This window comes from Apteryx rowi, unplaced genomic scaffold (genome assembly GCF_003343035.1).
Source record: "Apteryx rowi isolate R43461 unplaced genomic scaffold, aptRow1 scaffold_584, whole genome shotgun sequence".
Lineage (NCBI taxonomy): Eukaryota > Metazoa > Chordata > Aves > Apterygiformes > Apterygidae > Apteryx > Apteryx rowi.
In genome coordinates this window covers 417,631-437,812 of record NW_020450854.1, presented here as the reverse complement: position 1 = coordinate 437,812, position 20,182 = coordinate 417,631, and the positions used below count along the sequence as shown (strand labels likewise).

The 20,182-nt window shown below is 37.9% G+C and overlaps 1 protein-coding gene across 1 annotated transcript in view; it reads right to left on the bottom strand.

The window, feature by feature from the left end:
* Positions 1–5,483: 5,483 nt before the first annotated feature.
* ADCY2 (adenylate cyclase 2) overlaps positions 5,484–20,182 on the bottom strand; it is a 198,317-nt gene continuing 183,618 nt past the window's right edge. Inside the window, exons 21-25 of the mRNA XM_026082600.1 lie at positions 13,776–13,922; positions 12,501–12,608; positions 10,066–10,180; positions 7,589–7,713; positions 5,484–6,268 (exon numbers count right to left, since the gene is read on the bottom strand). Of these exons, the coding sequence (XP_025938385.1) occupies positions 6,116–6,268; positions 7,589–7,713; positions 10,066–10,180; positions 12,501–12,608; positions 13,776–13,922 (648 nt within the window). The 3' untranslated portion in view covers positions 5,484–6,115. The remainder of the gene's footprint in view (positions 6,269–7,588; positions 7,714–10,065; positions 10,181–12,500; positions 12,609–13,775; positions 13,923–20,182) is intronic.

Sequence of the window (20,182 nt, the reverse complement as noted above, 5' to 3'; positions counted from 1 at the left end):
CCAGGTGCCTTCTGCTGCTCTGTCAGTCGACTCCTCTGTGTCCTACTGTCCTTGGAAACGGGGAAAAAGGATTAGAACAAAATCCTAACAAAACAGAAACGGTGCTGTACTGGAAATACCCTTCCACAGAGACTCTCATAATTTTAAGTTGCGAGGTTGAATAAAAACAACACAAATTTGGAACTGCCCTCAGAATTAGGATTCTGAGTCTCAAGGAACTTGGGGTATCTTTTTTCTGCAGCTACAGGACTAGTGCTGTAGGTACAGCTTTTAGGCATTGCTGTTATTATTGCTGTTAGTATTTTTTGGTAAGTGCGTTCACAACAGCAGCATTCTTGCACAGTCACAACCAGTGACTTATGCTGCTTGCGTGCTGCTGTTACTGTGCTACTGAAACAAGGCAGCACTGGCAGTAAGTGATTTTTCTTGGTAGTTTAAACAAATGGGCATGTAACCACCGGTGTGAGGGCAATGGGGCAATTTCAACTGATACTGTCAAAAGTGTGCCTTGAAATATGGCTCAGTTCAGAGACCCAGATGTCAAAAGTTGCTTTGCATTCAGTTTCCTAAGAAGAAATTGAGTTTGCTCCTTTTTTAGGGAGTAGCATTATCCTCCTAAGATTCCACTGCTAAGATTTCTGAATTTTGAACAAACTGATTCATATTTTTATAGCCAGAAAGGTGTCGCAAAGGACAGGTGGCTGTTCTGAAATATCAAACTGGCTTATGTAATTACTTAGAAAGAAAGTCACTAAAAGGAGTTTGCTCTGCAAAGGGTTACAGGGTGGGGGGAGGACAGACAACAGACAGCTAGATGTGCCATTACAGCACAGAATAGCTGTGGTAGCTGTCCTTACTACCAGCTGGCAGATCTGTTTCAAACCAGTGATGCTTGCAGCTGAGATGACTAGCCTGCTGTCAAATTAAGGCTCAGCGATTCAGCTCACGTCCTTGCTGTTTGGCCTCACCAAGTATCAGACTGCCGTATATCCCTGGCTCGCCGCTGAGCCGCAAAGAGGAGACGGCCTCTTCCAGCAACTGCTGCAACCCATTGTCCTGGCAAAAGAGGCTGAAACAAAATGACTCTCAAATTCTGTCCTCTTACCGCGAACACAGTGTTGGTCCTCGCTTTGGTGAGGCCAAGGCAGTCATTTCAAACAAGTGCTTCTTTCAGCTCGACCCCGAGTTAGCCACAGCATGCGCCTGTCTCAGACAAGGAGGCTCTTTAGAGGTGCTCTGGATTAGAGGGAGGCAACTGTGCATCACCAGCAATTTTTGTACAGTTTTCAGGGCTTTTTATGTTCCTGAATGACTCAGGACAATTTTTAATTTCCTTGAATAAATCTGCTCTTTTGAATGATTCTCTGCACAGCTTCTATGACTAAGCCTCAGTCTGCAGATTGCAAACACTCCTGGGTTGGCTTGTTGCTGCAATTTTTACGGCTTGACTGGAGAATCAGACTTTTCAAATATATTACTATAATGATTTTTATTCTAATAACTTAAAAACAATTATACTATAAAATGATAACAGGTTGATATAATTTGCAGTTTTTGTTTATAAGCTGACTGATATTTGCTCAATGGATATTTCAGCTCACTATGTCAAATGAATGTTCAGTTCAGTAACCCTCTTGGTAAACAGAATAATACAAAATTCTATACATCCAATGGACATAACAATTGTTATTTGTAACAACTGTTTTAAAATGCAAACGTGAAAATGCCTAGTCCAGGAATGTCAGTCTTTCAAAATACTTCATGTGCATTTCTTCCTGTCAAAGCTGAATTTTCATGCAGAACATCTCAATTGCCACATTTTATCTTTGAAAAATATTCCACCAGGGATTTGCATACAGTTCTTGGCAGAATCTTTGTTTTGGACAGTGGCATTCTACAACAGAAAGGGGTTCCCACCTTCATAGTTGCAAAATGTCAGGATTAAAATGTCATTGTGATGCATTTTGACATATTAAAAACTAACTTTACCTGGGTAATTCCTGCCCCGAAATTTGAATAATTTTAAAATGAATATACAAAAAACTTCAGGGTGAAGCAGCTACAGTCAATTTCTACACCATTTTGGACAAATCCACAAAAGTTTAAAGAACTTAAGGAAAAAAAATTACTCCTTTAAGTACTTGTTTTATTTTAAGGCACCTATCTTTCTTTTCTATGTTTGTTTTCTCCTTCAAGTCACTCCACTAATTTAGACAAGAAGGGATAGGGAAAAAAGCTCAAAAGCCCTGGTCTTAAATTGTTTGGGATTCACTTGTAAAAAGTGCTGAAGGGCGAATATCTTGGTCAAGTATGGGAGAGTCTGCTAGCCGAATAGGAAAAGTTAAAATGCCTTCATACACAAGTGCAACCAAAAGGAAAACTGCTTGTCCAAGGACAAACTAACCATTACTTCTAACAGTAAATCTCCTGGTATATAAAGCATTCTGTTGAAATAGCTATTATTTGTCCTGATATGAGGTCCTGAAAACAAAATGGCACCGCCTTTCAAGAGCCCAGCCTTCAGATGCCCAGCTGTTTCTCCAGCAATGAGCAGGTTGTACCCCTATCCGTACCTCTGTGGGAACAGGGAAGGTCCGTAGTTATTTTACAACGTACATGAAACATAAATGAACATGAAGAGCATGAAAGATGATTTTCACAAAGGATAAATAGGATGCTAATGTAATCCTGACTGCTTTTGTAGTTAACAAAAATGACTGCAAGTTCAGTCTTTCTTCCTGACCCTTGGTAGCCCTCCTTGGATGGGAGCAAAGCATTGACCTTGAGAAAGCAATCCAGTAGACTTCCCAAGTGTCATCCTCTGGATCTCATTTTCCCAGATTACAGTGAATCACTGTATTGATATTTTGGCTACTGCCTCCTGTTAGGTACATTTGCACTTGCCATTTACTTTTAGACCTCACGTTCTTTGCGATTTGCTAGCAACTTATTAACTACGGCACCAACACAGAAGTTGTAGAAGTGGAGCCTTATTATGATGTAGAATATATGACATACAGAATGCTGATTTGTGTGATTGTCATAAATATTTTCAAATCATAAATATTTTCAAATAACCAGTTACTGAGGCAGATAAAATTGCTGCGGGAAAGGAAGAAAGAGGATAAAATAATTCTGGGACAATCTAGACAGGGGAAAAATAAAATAGTATAAACAGTAGATGTAAAATGCACTGGAAGATAAAATTATTTATTGGATAGAAATTGCTTCTTGGCATTAGAGGGATATTAATAATAATAATAATACTCAGCAACTGAAGGCTGCAGAGAGGATGATATGAACCTTCCTTTGCCTGGGCACCAAACTGCATGACTATTCATCTTTTGACCACTTTCTTGTTCTTTAGCAGGATTTGCCTGCATAGTAACAAGAGTCTGAATGCAACTACAAAATGCAAGAACACCAGTGTGACATGGGTGTTCTGAATGGCTTTTGATCTATTTTAAGTATACTTAAAAATTGAAAATATAGCAAAATAGATTATATTACTAAATACATTATTATTTATGATGTTAGAGATATACTTGGAAGATTTAACTATTTTGTTTCTAAATAGGTAGAGATAACAATAAAAAGGATTTTCGAGGGCATTTTCAGTATGTTCTTGGAGGGTATATATATATATCTTTCTTTATATTTCATTGGACCAGTCAGTTCATGGCCATTCAAATATTTTAATGTTTTATGGCTTACAGAAATACAATCTTGTTTAACTTTTATAAAAATCATAGAAGCAAGTCTATCGAGTTAGGTAGAAGGTTTACTACAGATTCACAAAATGTGCAAGAATACAGATGAAAAGCACAACCTTGAATGTACAGGTTATACCTGAAAGCTGCACACAGATATGACAGTACAATATAATCAATCAATTTTACATAAAGGATTTTCATCCACAGTTAGAAATGATTACTTCGACTTGTGATAATACCAATATGATTTAAAGGGCTCAGAATACATTCAAGGTCTAAGAGATATAATATTTTTTGTATGAAGAGTGTGTTCCTATGGCAAATTTAGAGTAAGTGGAGGGGAGGGATTTAGGAGAAGTCTTAAGCATAGCTATCTGATAGTTTGTTTTAGGAAGTGACCGGGAAATTATTTCTTACTGATCAGTGAGCTACTTGGAAAGTCTTTAATTCAGCTGGAAAATATTTATGTTAACTTAAGGAAGAAATGATAAGGACAACAACCTATTTTTTTAATGGGAACTTTACTGGACTGGTACCTATTTTGAAAGTTACTGATGAAAGGTTTCCAACGTTGGGTGAGATGTCAAATGTGTTATGTTGAACATCTGAAATAACTTGCATTTGGTTTCAGACTAACTAAAAGTGATCCAAATTTAGATAGTCTATTTTATTGCAAATACTGACATTTTGAAATTTGCTGCCATTCCAGTTTGCCAGTGGGCAGCTGGCTGCCATGAGTGACCCATGTCACACTCACCGAGACTGTGCCAGATGCCATGTATTTGTGACCCACAATTTTGAGAATTGCTTCTCAAGGGACAACTATGCAATACAAATGTAAATACATGTTTCATGAATGAGGAATCTGAAAGATTGTCCTGTGAATACCTTTCTTTTTACATTTCAGTAACACACCAGAGCTAACAATGCATAAGTTGACAGCTATATTCATGAGATATCAGCCAGAAAAATTTCTTGTCATTTTCTGTTATTTTTGAAATAGGAAGATTTTATTAATTTTGTTCTTGTTAGGCTGTTATGACGACTAAAAGAATATRTTAAGTTCAAGTGCTGATAATAGCAAAGCAAAAATAATCTTTACAGCAGCCTTCAAAGGTGCATAGATAGTACAATTACCTGCTTTTTAAACATTTCACCTGGCCTCCTCTACAAAAGTCTGCAAATATGATACTTTTTAATTCAATGAGATTTTAATTATCTAGCATCTAGCATTTTTGTGTCCACTCATAATTATGTTTTGGTAAGCTAGATTGTTTTAAACATCCCATGAAATCCAGCATTGTAAAGGTAAGTGAAAGGAATGCAAGGGCAAAAGAGGAAGTCAAAGTGCAAAACAGAAAAAACAGAACAAAACTTCTCTTGTACAGCTTCTCCTAGTTACTGTTTGAGCACTGCAGGCCTGTTGCAAAGTAGCAACACTGCTACCAGCTCTGGCATCCTCCACTTTGCTTGCATTCATGGATTTGAGGTTAAGTCTTCTGCATCACCCAGGGAGCAAACGGCTACAAAGTGCCTAGATATCAGCCATGACTGAAGGCACCAATGTCAATTCAACTTCTGAAAAGCCATAGCAAGCCTAGCAGATGTTAATGACTTAGGCTACTGAAACAGCTGGCCACAGCCTGCCACAACATCTAACTGCTGAATGAAAAGCAGCAGCAGCAGCAGCAGCAGCAGCAGCAGCAGGAGATGCGCAAGTTGAGAGCAAGAGAAGCCATGGGAAGGAAGCAAAACTAAGAGACAGCAACAGTAAGACAAAGTACGTATAAACTTTTAATGAATTAACCTTACAAAAGACAATAGCTTCAAAACATTCGACACGTTTGTACAAAACTGTTCCAGCATTGTTAGTTCTCTCTCCAGAAAGGATGCCAGCAAGCCACCTAACATGTCCCTGGCTATGAGATGCAACTGGTGATCACATCCAAATCATGTGTGAACAGAGTAAATTTATTTACAAATACTGTATATTTTAATACCAGATTAGTTGATGCTATTGGGGAGCTACCGTATTTTCCAGAAAACATCATGCATCAGAAAATAGTATGCACCCCTAGCTTTATTGCCTTTTTTTCCCCCCATTTGCCACTAACATCTCTTTTTGGTCCTTTCAGGATGAGTTACCTCCAATTTCTATTCCTCTTTTCTTGTCTTCATATAACAGTGCAAGTTGCAGTACAATCTTCCAGTCCTGTAGCATGCTACACAACTGTCCTCGAACACAGGAATATCAAATGATGGATCATGGGACTATTCTGCAGCCATATTAAAATAAGTGCCACATACCAGAAAATAGCACGCATGTTAAGGGCCAAAATGTAGTTAAAAAGTGCGTGACACTTTCCTGAAAATACAGTATTGATGACACCTACAAACATTCTTCAGGATGCCACGTTCCCTTGTGAGAGGGACCTTGTCATTTCCGTATGTACAAAGTATGTCTTCAGTTCTCCTTTTCCTTTTACATTTATTATTCCTCTACAAGTGCTCATGTACCCCAGCGTTTGTAGGACATTGTTTGTCTCCTCTGTAACCTGCAATAATACAGTAATAAAAACAGCATTGATAAAAGAGCAAAACAGAATCTTCTTTCAGAGTGTGATGAGAACATCAGTGCTCAGCAATTAAAAGGGTTTTGCCATCATGTTTAGCAGACCTTCAAAGGTCTGAAGTTGAGGTTGGAGCACCTGAGCTTTCAAATAATCTATTGCTCTGTGCCCATTCTAGTCACTTACAGCAAGTATTATATTGAGTATAACCATTTTTGTATCTAGGATTGAAAACAGAGGACTTGCAGATACACAAATGGCACTAGGGACAACATTTATCCTCATACAGCATTTTTCTGATCTTCAAGAGCTGTTTTTCATTTCAGTAGACTGAAGCTTCCCCATCTTTTTGCAAATATTAAGGCTGTGTGAATGAAGTGATAGTGAGATACTAGCATCATCTGTCAGAGCTGCTGTTGCCAGTTTTTCACATAAATCTGACAGTGAAACAAACTTGAAGCAGTTCTGTTATTTTAGGCATAAGTCTTCCAGGTCAGGGGTTGCTCAACAGCATCAGCTGTCTTAGAGTGGCCCTGTTTCTTTGCAGTGCGGACAAATGTTTGCAGATTGCTTTGAGATTCATCCTGTTTTCAGTTTTAATCATGAGTCAAGTTCTAATTTTGCATTATTTAGTTCTGAATGGTCTCAATCATAGATTTTGTGTGCTCTCAGTCACAGACTGGGATCTCATTGTGCTAGGCAACATACAGACGGATAATTAAAATGTGATCCTAGAATATGAAATCACTGGAAGGCTAGAAAACTGAAGATCTTTTCTATACAAGCCTATCTATAATCTATACAGATAATAATATATACAGATTATTAATCTGTATATTTCAATAAAATGAAAGCTTCATCATTGCCTTATGGATTTAATCTGATGTACAGCAGTAATGGACATTTCCTTTATTTAGAAATAATGAACATTAGGAGAGTCCTTCAGAGATGATGTAGCTACTAATTTGCATTTAGGAAGTCACAGACTACAAATGTGATTCACCTCAAATTCTCCTTTAATCTGGTACTGCATTTCCTCCACTGTATTCCTCTGTATGGTTAAGACAAAGTTTGGATTCTCCTCCTGTTTTTCCCTATACTTTTTCTTTTAATTCTTTACTTTCCTGTTCAAGATCTAATTCTTTTGAAATGTATATATACAGTTGATGATAGGTCTTTTTTTGGTGGGCATCTTCAGCTTCAATGACACAGATCTGTTCAGTGCACAAAAACATGATTTTTTTAAGCACTAAACCCAAAGGATTAAGATAAATTAAAGATAAATTAGCACAAAAGCAAGACTACCTGTATTTTATCTAAGATACCAGTACTGTCCATCCTGCTGGCCACGTTTACTGTATTTCCCCAGATATCATATTGTGGTTTTTGAGCTCCAATTACTCCAGCTATTACAGGTCCATGATTAATACCTGAAAAACATCAGAACCTTACGTTGGAAAAAAACCTCAACCAAACAAGGACAGGTAGTGTATGCAGTAACGTATCAGGTCAATGAACATGGTATTTGGCCTGTGCTGAATAGCGGGCACAGCAACCAATGGCCTGTTCACATGTATTTTATCAACCATTTACTGTAAAAGGATGTTATTTATAAAAGTGACAAAAGTTAGCTCATCCAATTTTAGTTTTACAACTCCTTCTCATCCTGAATAAGTTACATATTTTCTGCCATTTTCTATTCTAATAACTTGCCACTGGCTTTATTATATAGCATGAGAAACATACTGTAGGGAGAGTAGCTACTTCTGGGAAAACATATAAATCAGAATTTCTTTTAATTTTTATTTATAATGAAAAAGGAATTCTCCTGTCTGCAAAGAACTGATGACCAAATCAAATGACTTTGACAGCATTCTTCACTTCTCAAATATAGAATAAACTAATGTGAATGAACTGGAAGGGTTTGAGGCCTCGTTCTGAAGGATGGATTGCCTAAAGAACAGTCCTAGTCTGTTTAGTGTAATCAATATATATATTATATCTCTTGCTTAAGCATGGAGTAAGAGCAATGCATTGCTAGCTCTGAAGTGCAGACTGTAAGAGTGAAAAAAATGGCATACTATAGCCCCTCATTAGACTCGGGGCATCTTTTATCCTGTGGTCAGTTTGCATCCCATGTTACATTTGAAAAGGGAGAGATTGGTACTCTGCTACTAGGGAAAGGAAGCAGGAGGCTAAACCAACAGAACCATCCTTAACTGGCATCTTCCTGGTCATTCCCCACTATGATATCACTGGAGTACACAAAAAAAGTAGGAAACCAATTTGCAACCAAGCTGCATTGGTGTTTAATGCAACATGAGCAACTTCTGACACCATGTGTTTTAATTTTTTTTTTCATTTTTTCCATTTCCTTGCTTCATTAATCAAAGACGTCTAATTTCTATGGTACCTACAGCAAACACTTTGAAATCACAAGTAGGTATATTTTTTTTCCCCTAGAAAATGAAAGTTTGCCTTATGAGCCCTGCTTTAAAAGCATTGGTGTGGCTATAATGAATTTGTGCATTTAGCTCTGGCAGTCAGCAACTCTTTATCTGTACTGACACTGCTGAAAAAAGTATGTTTGCAAGTATGTGACAGGTATCATCAAGAAGAGAGCAAGAAGATAATTTTTACTCTTTACAGGAATATGGTATCTCTACATGTTTTTTATAAACTCACCAACTTCTGTAACCCTTCAAGAAAGAGACACACTTTAGATTTGCTTTGTCTTTTTTTAAGCTGTGGCAAAGAATACAGAGACTACTACCAGTGCTTTAAGGAGCAGATAAATATTTAAGGATCGGCAAATAGCACACTTTGCCGGTGGGTGGCACTGTGAAATAAATATGAGAGCAGTCGAAAAGAGAAGCAAGCTGCCCAGCAAGAAAAGGACAGGAAAGGAGAATAACTGCACTTCAGTTGGCACTCAAATATTTCAGAGATATTTACAAGATTTATAGGTTTCCAGTATTTATTTACTGCTTTCATTTTGCAGTTTCCAAGTTACATATTGCATTGTAAATCTATTGTGTAATATTACAAGGAAATAAACATTTTGGAACACATGGTTCTTGACCAGCTCTGAATTAATTTATTTCATCATCCTTTCAGTGGCTTGCTGCAGTAATGTACTTTCATAAATACCATAATGCACAAGGAGAAGCTATTAGAAGCTGAAATATAAGTGATACCTCTAACAAATATAAACAGCTAGTAATCTTTGCTCTTATTTGTCAATAACCACGGCACAATAAATAAGAGAAATGCACTCCTTGGTTTAACACTGGGAAAGAAAGGGGGAATTTTTGTATGCTTGGTTGAGTTTAGTACATCTAAAATATTTCAAACCCTGACCTCACTGGCTGTTTCTAGGTCTTGTTCTCCAAAGTCATTCATGTGATTTTGTAAACCCATCTAGAGTCTTTCTGTCTCCTTTGATACTGAAGAACTTAAAAAATTAACATGGTTAACAATCTCGAGAATAATTGTTGTAGAGTTACCATAAAACCATTCAGACTCATGGGACCATATTTTCCAAGTATTATTAACTTAGGCATACTACCATTTTTTGAGTGCCTGACTTGAAACACTTCTTGCTGCAACAGCAGCTATGGTCAACCAATACCGTTTAGATTGCCTTTAAACATGGTAAAGATAGTGCTATTTACTTTCATGGGCCTTTTGGTCAGTTCTACTAACATGTTAATCAGCTAGTATTTCACCCTGAATTTTCCCTCTCCTCCACAATATTCTCATACAAATCCTATGATACATACCCACTCGTAACTTGAAATCATTGAATGAATGCTTGTTTATGACATCCAGTTTCGCAACTAAGGCAAATGCAAACTCCACCATGGTTCCTATGTGCATATACTGTCGTTCAGGTTCCTGAATTTAAACAGCCAAACAAACAGAATAAAAATGTTTTCTTTAGTGTTAGTTGCTGTGAGAACACAGGCTAAATATGTTGAACACTTAAAGCACTTAAACCCTTAGGGATATCATAAAGCCAGCAGACTGCAGCAGAAACATAATGCAGAAGATGGTGCCCTGCCCAGCTTCAGTTAGCTCAAGTGAAGGCCAATAGACCATGATGCATTTTACTTAAGATCACTCTGTCCGGAGATTATAGATCCAAAATGTGCTACTTATCTGCATTTCCACAAAGCACTTCATAAGTATGGTTTCCTTAAACTTCATTATAGTTTCTGTAATACCCAGTTTACAAATAAGTAACATTCACTGACAAAGAATATGTCTGAGTGGAGAGCATAAGGGCGGACATGGGTAGTGAGCACTGGGGTGCTGGCCAGGAGATCGACACGCAGTGAACAGGATTTCCTCCTCTCTCCAGAACAGAAGTCACTGAGCTGAAATGAGCGTCGATCAAGACAAACAGCAAGCATGGTTTAGACTCTCTCTTCCTTCTGGCTGGCTGGATATTATACTAATACATGTGCTAAAACAGGTAAATTTATATGGCCAGATGACTTACGGTTTCTATTTGGACATATATTCTTGAACAAATTGATGAAAATCTAAAACCCAATTTATATCTTTTTTTATAAATACAAATGATCTACTGTCATTTCCTACAGTACAGATTCTTTACAATTCATGGAGTACTGCTCATGTGAATGACTTTTAAAGAAGGATTTTTGCTTTGCCATTCTTCTAATATTTTGGTGTTTAACAACTTGGTAAGCAGCTGTCTGTACAAACAGATTGTATATATGTACTAATAATAGGTCCAATAATAATGTGTTCTTAGCTGATGGAATGGAGATCACAAAGTACTGGGCATAGCAGAGTATAGAAAATACAATTAACTGAATGCACAGATTATCACCTGCCTGAATAACTGAACCTGTTTCTCACATGCTCCTTTTCAGTAAGACCTCCAAATGCAAGGGGATGAAATTACATTTTTGTGGCAAGCGCAATCAGGAAATTCTAGCAAGCGCACCACAGCTGACCTCAGCTGCAGGCCAGAAGCCTTAAGGTGCACAGAAAATGTCGAATAGCTGTAAAGCATGTGTCAGCACTGCCTCTTGCCTTAGCTAGTGCTGGTCCTGATAGCATAACTATGGAGTTCAGTGTCATTAGCTACTTGGCTATTTACTCAGGGTTTGAGCAGGTATTAATGCCTAGGCTGAGCCCTGTAGGGTAATATTTATACTCTTAGTAGCTCACACAGTTTCAAGTGAGTTCAAGCATGCCTACGTGGGCTGCAACCTTGCCCAGGTTGGGCTGGAGAAACAGACTAGAGGCTGCCAAATATACACATTTGTTGTATCCATGGATCTTTGAGCAGCCAGTCTCTAAGTTTTGGTGGACTTCTATTCAAAAACCACCAAAGGAACACTAAAACTTGGGTCTCTTGAGTCTCAGTTTCTGGAAATAACTCAAAAGATAAATTTCATTTAGTTGTGGTTGAGAGCTCCTCTATGTCTTCTCATCTCCAATCTACAGTGCAGTATTTCCTTCATTCCCTTCACCTCCCTGTATCAAATGTCAGAGCTAATTTAAATTATTCCTTTGTGTTCCCTGGATTCGTAAGGCCTATAGCTCAGGTGTTAATTGCTTCTGCCTAGAAGGAACATGAGTTTGGCAGGAGCACATTAATCCTTCGCAGAGAATGTGTTGATTCATAATTGCTGTCTCTCTGTTGCTAACCTGTAGTACTCTGAAGATGATGGCTTTTGCTTAAAAACCACGAATTACTTCTCTGAACTTCATTTCTACCAGCTACAGTTCCCAGTCTTACCCTATAAAATAAACCAGAGAGAAAGGAACCTGCTTTCCATGCTGAGTCTTACTTCTGTAAGCATACAGCTGATATGGCTACACTGTCCTCCCAACTTACATCAAAAAATAGCAGTCCTGCAGTCTTTCATAGACTCTGTAAACCCAATTACTTCTGCTGCAACATGTAGCAGTGGCATACAGTATTGTATTTAGAGTAAAAGGCCATATTTAGACTTAGCAAATACAAAGGTGGCATTTTTGATCTGCAGCATGAAGAAAAATAATTCACAGAGACTACTGAACAAAAGTAAACACTTGTCCAGTATAACACAATCTATATTAATAACAAAAGACTAGGTCACAATGTTATGCATATCCTGCAGTTTGCTTTAGTTTAATGAGCAGAATTTCAGGCTTCACTTCAACATGATTTTTATGGAGCAGGAACCTTTTCCTGTACCTGACACTGTTCTTGGTTGGATGTAGCACTCAGTCCTGTTGCTGCCATGTAAGTGCTTCCAATGGTCTTTATCTTTTCAACTCCACTGAACTTTGGCTTAGACAATAACTGTAAAACAAGAATGGTTATTCTATTATTCAGATCAGCAGACTTTTGTAGCTTGGTACTCTAACAGCATTCAGAGCATCAGTTCTTCTAACAGTCAGAGCATCAGTTCTTCTAACAGTCTTTTACTAGACCTCAAATGTCTTCACAAATATATAGGGGATGAAGGACTTCAGGATGGATAAAACTATGGATATAGCCCACAAGGAAAGGGCATTCATGTCTGTTAAAATACCTTTTTATTATAAAGGAACTAAATTTATAGTAATGAGATTAAATCCCCCCTTATTGTACATAGAGCTCTTTAAAACCAATGGGCTTTGCACACTCATTTGAGATTGGAACTGAGTCACCATGTGAGCCAATAGCTAAGCTTTATGCAGCTTTCTGAAAGTAAGCATCTAACCAATGGCAATGGAACTGTAAGGATTCTTGTTCGTGCCCCATGTTGCTTTGAACAATTCAAAGTCGTCCAAATGGGTTTTCTTTCTGCTAAAATTCCTCCTATGGCTGCAGACCTGTAAATCCAGCCTGTGCTGAGCCGTAACATGATCTTAATGCCTTTTTCTGATATCTTCATCACTAATAATTTTCTTCAAGACAAATCCTGTTCTCAATGAGACCATTAGCGTTGCCTTTTCTACAGTCCATCAGTAGTCATACACTCTGTACTTGCTTGTAACTTCAGAGAATGGGACATGAAAACCTATCCATTTCTATGCGTTGCTCATATACCAACTGATCAATGTGCTGTACAATCAGAGCAACACAGATCAGGTATGACACAAAGCTGTAAAATTTTAAGGGATGTAGATTTAGGTACCTGACTTCAGGCACTAGTCTTTGGAAACTATAGTTAATATATGATGTATAACGTGACTGTCTCATGAATGTAGCTAAAGGGCCAAATTTCTCTGTTGGATATATGCATAGGATTCTCATTGTAGAGAATTAAAAGCAATTGAGTATGATCTCAGATCGGTATCTGATTTATCTCACATAAGTCCCTTTTTCCTTTAAAACTCCCTATAAGCAATTTCCACACGACTAGGCCCATGAACCCTCTTTTCTGACAGCCCTTTGAAGACTGTTGTCAAGCCATGCTCACTGTTGCATACCCTGGGTTATTAAGATTGAAACCATATGTTGATTGTTGTTAGAAGTACATACATCATCAAAGTCAGCAATGATCTCATTTAGCAGCCTGAGACATTCCAAGCCTTCCTTATTTACATCAGATTCTGTGTAAAATTCTTTGAAATCCGGAATAGAGGCAAACATGACACAGACACAGTCATATGACTGATGGTATAGATCCTGTCCAAAAGAAAAAAGGAATAAAGTAAAACATCCACCATACCCAGCTCTAAATAAAAGTCTCCTTTATAACGCAATGTCCTGGCTCTTAAAAGGGAGGTCGTGCAGTAGATGGAAAGCCCTAAGACTGTGCTGTGGTGTTTTTTGCATTTGGTTGCATTTATTGGCTTTTGAATAGCATATAAACCTACTTGTTAGACAGACTCAACATAAAAAATTGAAAATACTTGCAGTGATTTAGTTACCTCTTTTTTCTCCTTGACATTAGCTCAATGGACATAAAATATTTTACTAATTTATTAGATAGGGTCTATTTCTGAAGCTTTCCGTGTAGACAACTTGGTCTGGTTTGCACAGCTGGGACTATATTTTGCAAAACAATCTCTAAATTGTTATTAGTTATTTGTGTTATTGTAATGACTAGACAACTGAAGCAAAATCACAACCCCAATGCACAGCAAATGCATAATACGACACAATCCTGATAGTTTCTAATCTAAAATGACAAGATGCCTAACAGGACAAAATAATTGTCATGTCTTTTTCATAACAAGGGGCTGAGGCAAAGGGAAAGAAATTGCCTGAACCAAAAATTTGGCAAACCTTTATCATTAGAATATCCTTCCTCTCAAGACAAATCTATGTCCTGAAACAGAGGAAACAAAGAATACTTTTAACAATAATACTTTAAAAAAGGTATTGATATCCCTACATAAAGTCAACTACAGAAATAAAAGATGCTGTTGGCTATTGTAAAGTCAAATTCTGTATTTATCTGAGTAGAGCATGGATTTCAATACTTGTGAATAAAGTGAACAGGATTTGGTCTGTGATTTCAGGAAGAATCAGATATTGTTTCCCTTTCTATTTATCCAAGCTTTTCTTGTAGTTTAATTTGCACAACGTTTTTCTCTTTTTAAGGTATAATTCATAAATCATGTGTAGAGACATAGCAAATCTCTGTCGGTGATACCTAACTGAAAAATAGCAGAACTATGGGAAAACTCTTGACTGCCTCTTCTCTACTCTGCTGACTAAGCCACTTCCTTCTCAGATCAGGTGTGTGGGAAGTTTCTGTGCAAACATGAAAATAATGGCAGACAGGGAGGAATAGAGGCAGTTAGAGGAGCTAGATGACTTACTACTAGATTTTTCTTCCCTTTATTTTCTAAAGGATTATATAAGCAGCGTATCATTGAAGCTCTAGTGTGCTTCTGTGCAGTGGGGATAGAATATATTGTTGCAATTCACCACTGCTCCTTATATTCTTAAAGCTGAACTGGTTGACATGCCCGCTTGTATCTGATATCCAGCTTACAGCCATGTATACAAAATCAGCACCATTTTAAAGCGGCCTGCTTACGCAAATGAAAAGTTGCTAAACAAAATGGGTGAGCAACCCACAAGCCTGAAAAAGCCAAGGAGTTCACTATCGGATCACCACTAAACTTCGAAGAACTTCTGACTCTCCAGCGTCCTCTTTCCTAGAGGGTTTTTCATAAAGGACCAACACTGTGATATTGTTTTTCTGCCACCTATTTGATCCATCTCCATAAACACCTGGTTAATTTTTTATATTGCCTACTGTGGTGTATTTTTCAAGTCTATTTTTAAAAATTAATTTAATCTGTAAAACAAAATAATCAAACAGCGTGGAGAAGTGAACCCTCTGGCTGGCTGCCATCAACTCAATTTAAGGGGTTTAAGCACCTGATTAAAGTATTTCATTTGACAGCAGAGTCATCTTATGCATTCTGCATTTTCAGTGCAACAGGCAGGCACATCTGGAAGGTCATTTTAACACCAGATAGGCAAATCATCTCAGAAAGTGTTTTTCTCTCTCAATCAGTTATAGAAAATGGCTGAAGAAGTCATTTTTCCTAATGTAGGTACTCAAGAGGAGTGCTTGAAACTATATAGGATGACTCTGACTCTAAGCAGTCAGGAGCTCAGGCCCAAAATGATCTCTTTTTGCTCCAGTCTCCCACACTTAAAACCAGGTCCACTCTCTGCAATACCACACTGTTATACACTGGCCGCTGCCTTCCCAACGCTTGGTGCAGACATTCTTGAGCTAGCTTGAAATTAGTTAAGTGGAGCAGTAGAAACCTAGCTGCAAGAACAAGGGGCTCTGCATGGACTTGCTCCTCAAATATTTAGCTTTTGCAGCCTGCGTTTTGCTTCACATCTACCAATTTCAAAATGACCTCAGGTATGTCCACACTGAAGCTACAGCAACGTTTGTGGTATAAATACACTCAAAAGTTAAGGTTTGACATGCTGACTGCTCTTCACAGCCACATTAGCAGAATAGGCACAGAGATTATGCTCTGTGGTTATCTCAATTTTCCTTCTATTTTCTCGTCACCTTCACTATAACTTGATTTCGGTTTTGGGTTAAGGAATTCAGGCTGCACATGGTGCTGATTACAAAAAGAGGTGAGGAACTGCACAAAAATATGGAATTAATATGGAAGGAGAAATTCAATTTGTTGTATAAAAGAATAGAAGGAGAAATTAGAGTATTTACAGCAGAATCTAGATAATTAATACTCAAAACATGCATTATTACACATTTTTGAAACTCGAGCTGACAAAATAATCAAGTTGCATACATCTGTGATGATATATCCTTTCAAAAAATTTTTTTGTTCATCTTCCTACTACCTTGAAAAATCCAGTAGGATGCCAAATTAACAGTAATGCTATCATTAATATCAGTACACAATGCTATTGTCCTAGATTCTGTTAATCGGTAATAAAATGTTGCTTTAATTCACCACATAAACATTAGATGGCAGCTTTCTGTTTTATTTACTTTTTTGAATTCTCCTGATTTTGCACCCTGTGAATGGAAAACATGACAGAATTACCTTACTGATGAGATACTGGTTGTAAAGTTCATGAAAAAGACAAAATCTAGGCACAGCGGTAATACTGGGGCAGTGCCATATCTGAAATAGCACATGGAATTTAACACTAATAAATATTCTATCCAGGTAAAGGTATATTTCAGAATATAAATTCAAGTTAAGACTACAGGTCTGTTAGGTGCTATAACTGAACCTTGACAGGAAAAGGAGACCTATTTATGCAGTGCTGCAGAGATGTGATAAAGGTATACATATTATTGAATAACATGAAGCAGAGATGGTAGAAAGAGGCACTCATAATACAGGAGCCAGAAGATAAATGGGACATTTAAAAGTAGAATAAGGAAATACATTTATATAAGAATATACAAAGCTTCTGTGACTCAGTGCTGTTCAACAACATTCAAGATGAGAGCTTAACAGGTTAAAACCCTGAATAACTATGTGTATTACCAGAAAAATGAGTAGCTAGGAATTCTATAAAAAGCATTTCCAGAAGTTAAATACGCCTTTAAATTTATGGGCAAAAGTACAAAGGGTGAATAGAAACATCAGTTGTCCTTGAACCTCTACTGAAGTATCTAGCACCAGATACTGCCCAAGCCCCATAGTTAACCTGACGGGGCTGCTGATGGATTCGCAGAAGTGCCATCTGTCCTACAGACAGCAAACACGGAGCCCAGGTGGCATTAGCTATTAGGAAGGGTGTTTGTTGTCTTCCCTCATAGCGGAAACGTTGCCCAGAAGAAATCATGGCAACTGGCACCATGCACCGTCATAAGGGAGAGAGTAAGACTAAGCAAGAGACAGGAGCAGAGGTCCAAATAAAACTATTGTTCTTGCACAGGGAGGATCACTATTCTTCATGCCATTGGCTGTCCATCCAGTAGGGGCCAAACAACCTATGGGAAAGGGATGTGTGCCTGACTGCTACACTTCCAGGTACAAAGTTCCCTTCTCTATAGACTGGTGTTATTACTCCCTCCTTTCTTCCACCTCAAAAATAAATCAACAAATTTGGATGTGAACACCTGTCGTGAGCTGAAGCTAACAACTGTGTCCACATCTCCCTTCCTCTTTAACACTGGGGCAATATCCATCCCTACTAATGCTGTGTAGCGTAGTACCAGCATAGAAAAAATAAATGGTGCCGTTTATAGCTAGATGAGCATTCCCAGCTAGTTAATTTATTTTGATCGTTCATATAATAAAGCCTGCAGCAATCAGTTGTCTTAATTTTCTTGTGACTACTTCTTTTGAAACAATACTCTCAAAAATGTTTAATCTGAAAGTTAAATACAACAACAACAATTTCCCTGTGTTCCACCTCTCTTCTCTTTTTCAATTTAGAATAAAACCTGTTGAACAAGTTTGCATTTCCATTTCCACCAGCCTTGGAGGGCAGCTGTGTTCTTTTCCAGTACCAGCAAAGGATAGGGAGATGGGATTCACTCACTAAAGATCAGAGAGATGCTGGTGAGAGATGGTGGAGGAAGGAATGGCACCACTTCTTTCACCAAAAATAAAATCATCCTCCCTTCTGCAGTCAGTCCCCTTTTTTTTCCTTTCATAACATCTGAATCTCTGCTGGTTGGCTCTCCTTACTGTCTCCTATGTCCTCTTCTTCTCCAGTGGCTGCAGACCTCCTGGGCATGCAGGAGGGAAACTGGTCCCACTACTCTGGGGCAGAATTTCTGCTCTAGATAAGTGCTGGTTCCCGCAGCTAATGCAGCAGGATTCCTCTTGTAGGAATGTGCCTGCAAGTCAGCTCGCAGCACAAATGTTCCTGACAGCTCTTCAGTAACAGAAGATCTGGATGCTAACAACATATAGGAAAAGGGTGTGCAAGCCAGGTGAAGAGAACATATTTAATCCTGGCCCTGTTTCCTGTTTTTCATTTAATTTTTGTTATTTTTATCTCTCTCGACTAGTGTGGTACCCAGCATGCAGATTACAAGCAGAAACACAATTCTGGTGGGTCTAATAAAGCAAAAAAAACTTTATGACCACTTGGTCTGAAGCGATTTTGCTTCTACCATATCAGCATTAGTCAGTGATGTGTCCTGCTATGAAAAGAACCTTGGTCTTTAAAAAGTATAGTCCCACTACTCTCACTTAGCATTCATCCACCCATTTTTTCCCCTTTCATTCCTCCTGCCAATACTTCAGCATCATACTTTTTCTTCCCTTTCTTTCATACAGTTGCATGCATGCATAAAATTCTAAGAAAAGCAGTATTCTGAAACAGACTGTTCATCCATTAAATTAAATTTAGCAGACATGGAATACATGTAAAATCATATCAACATGAATGTTTCCTACTAAGAAAGAGACAGACACACAAATTTCAATTCAGTATCTGATTCATCTAAAATATTCACAGAGAGAAAACAGAGGTTTCATCTGCCCTGTTTTAACATAATTTTCCGTGAAGCCACATACACACATGCAGAATGTTTTTAAAGACTCAGCACATCCTTACTGACATTGAAACAAATCTGAAGACATGACAGATGTTCATATTCCTGAACATTTCCAAGGATTAAAAGATCCTTGCCTCTTTGAAAACTGTGTTTAAAGATAAACAAAAAAAGAAACAACTCAAGCTTTTTTTTAAAAAAGGAATGCCACCAAAATCATACCAAATCATTCTTATTTCGGCTGACATGATAGATTGGAGAGCTCAGCACATTGCAAATTCTGATCTTCAGTAAATTTACTAAAGCTCATTCCAACCTCAGAATCTAGAGAGGTGAGCATATAAATTCAGCTGCCAATACAATGGTGAACAGATGGTGCTACTCTGCTGGGGAGCTGCGATGCAATAGCACATAAATGAGAAATCGGTCTCTTAATGGTTTGCTGTGTTTAATGTTTGGAATGATAATTGGAGCGGGGCAAACCTGGCTTTCAGCCAATGCCTTTGCTGGATTCACAGGAACCCCACAGCAGTTTTTATTAGACATTAGCTACCAAATAAATATTTGCAGGTAGTACTAAAGTATTGATATAAAGGACTTTATAGTACTGCTTAATGCAAACCAAAGTGAAAGGGAAAACACTGCCCCTTTCAATTCAGGCGCTCAAAAATGAATCCCTAAAGCTGCCCTTTCCCCTCTTTTGTCAGTTTTGAACAATTTGAACAATTGCTCTATACACACAAGTAACTCAAACTACTCCATTTAAGATCTGTAGAAACTGCCCCTCTCTCTACATTTTTTTTTTCCATTCTTCTTTGCCTTATTAAACTATAAAGTGATATTAAGAGCAGATCTACTTTCCACCAAAGCCAACAGGAGTCTCCCGGTTGACTTCTCTGGTGCTCAGAATAGGTCCAGAAGCAGAGAGCAAACAGATATTTCAGTGTTGGGGAACCTATTCTCAGAA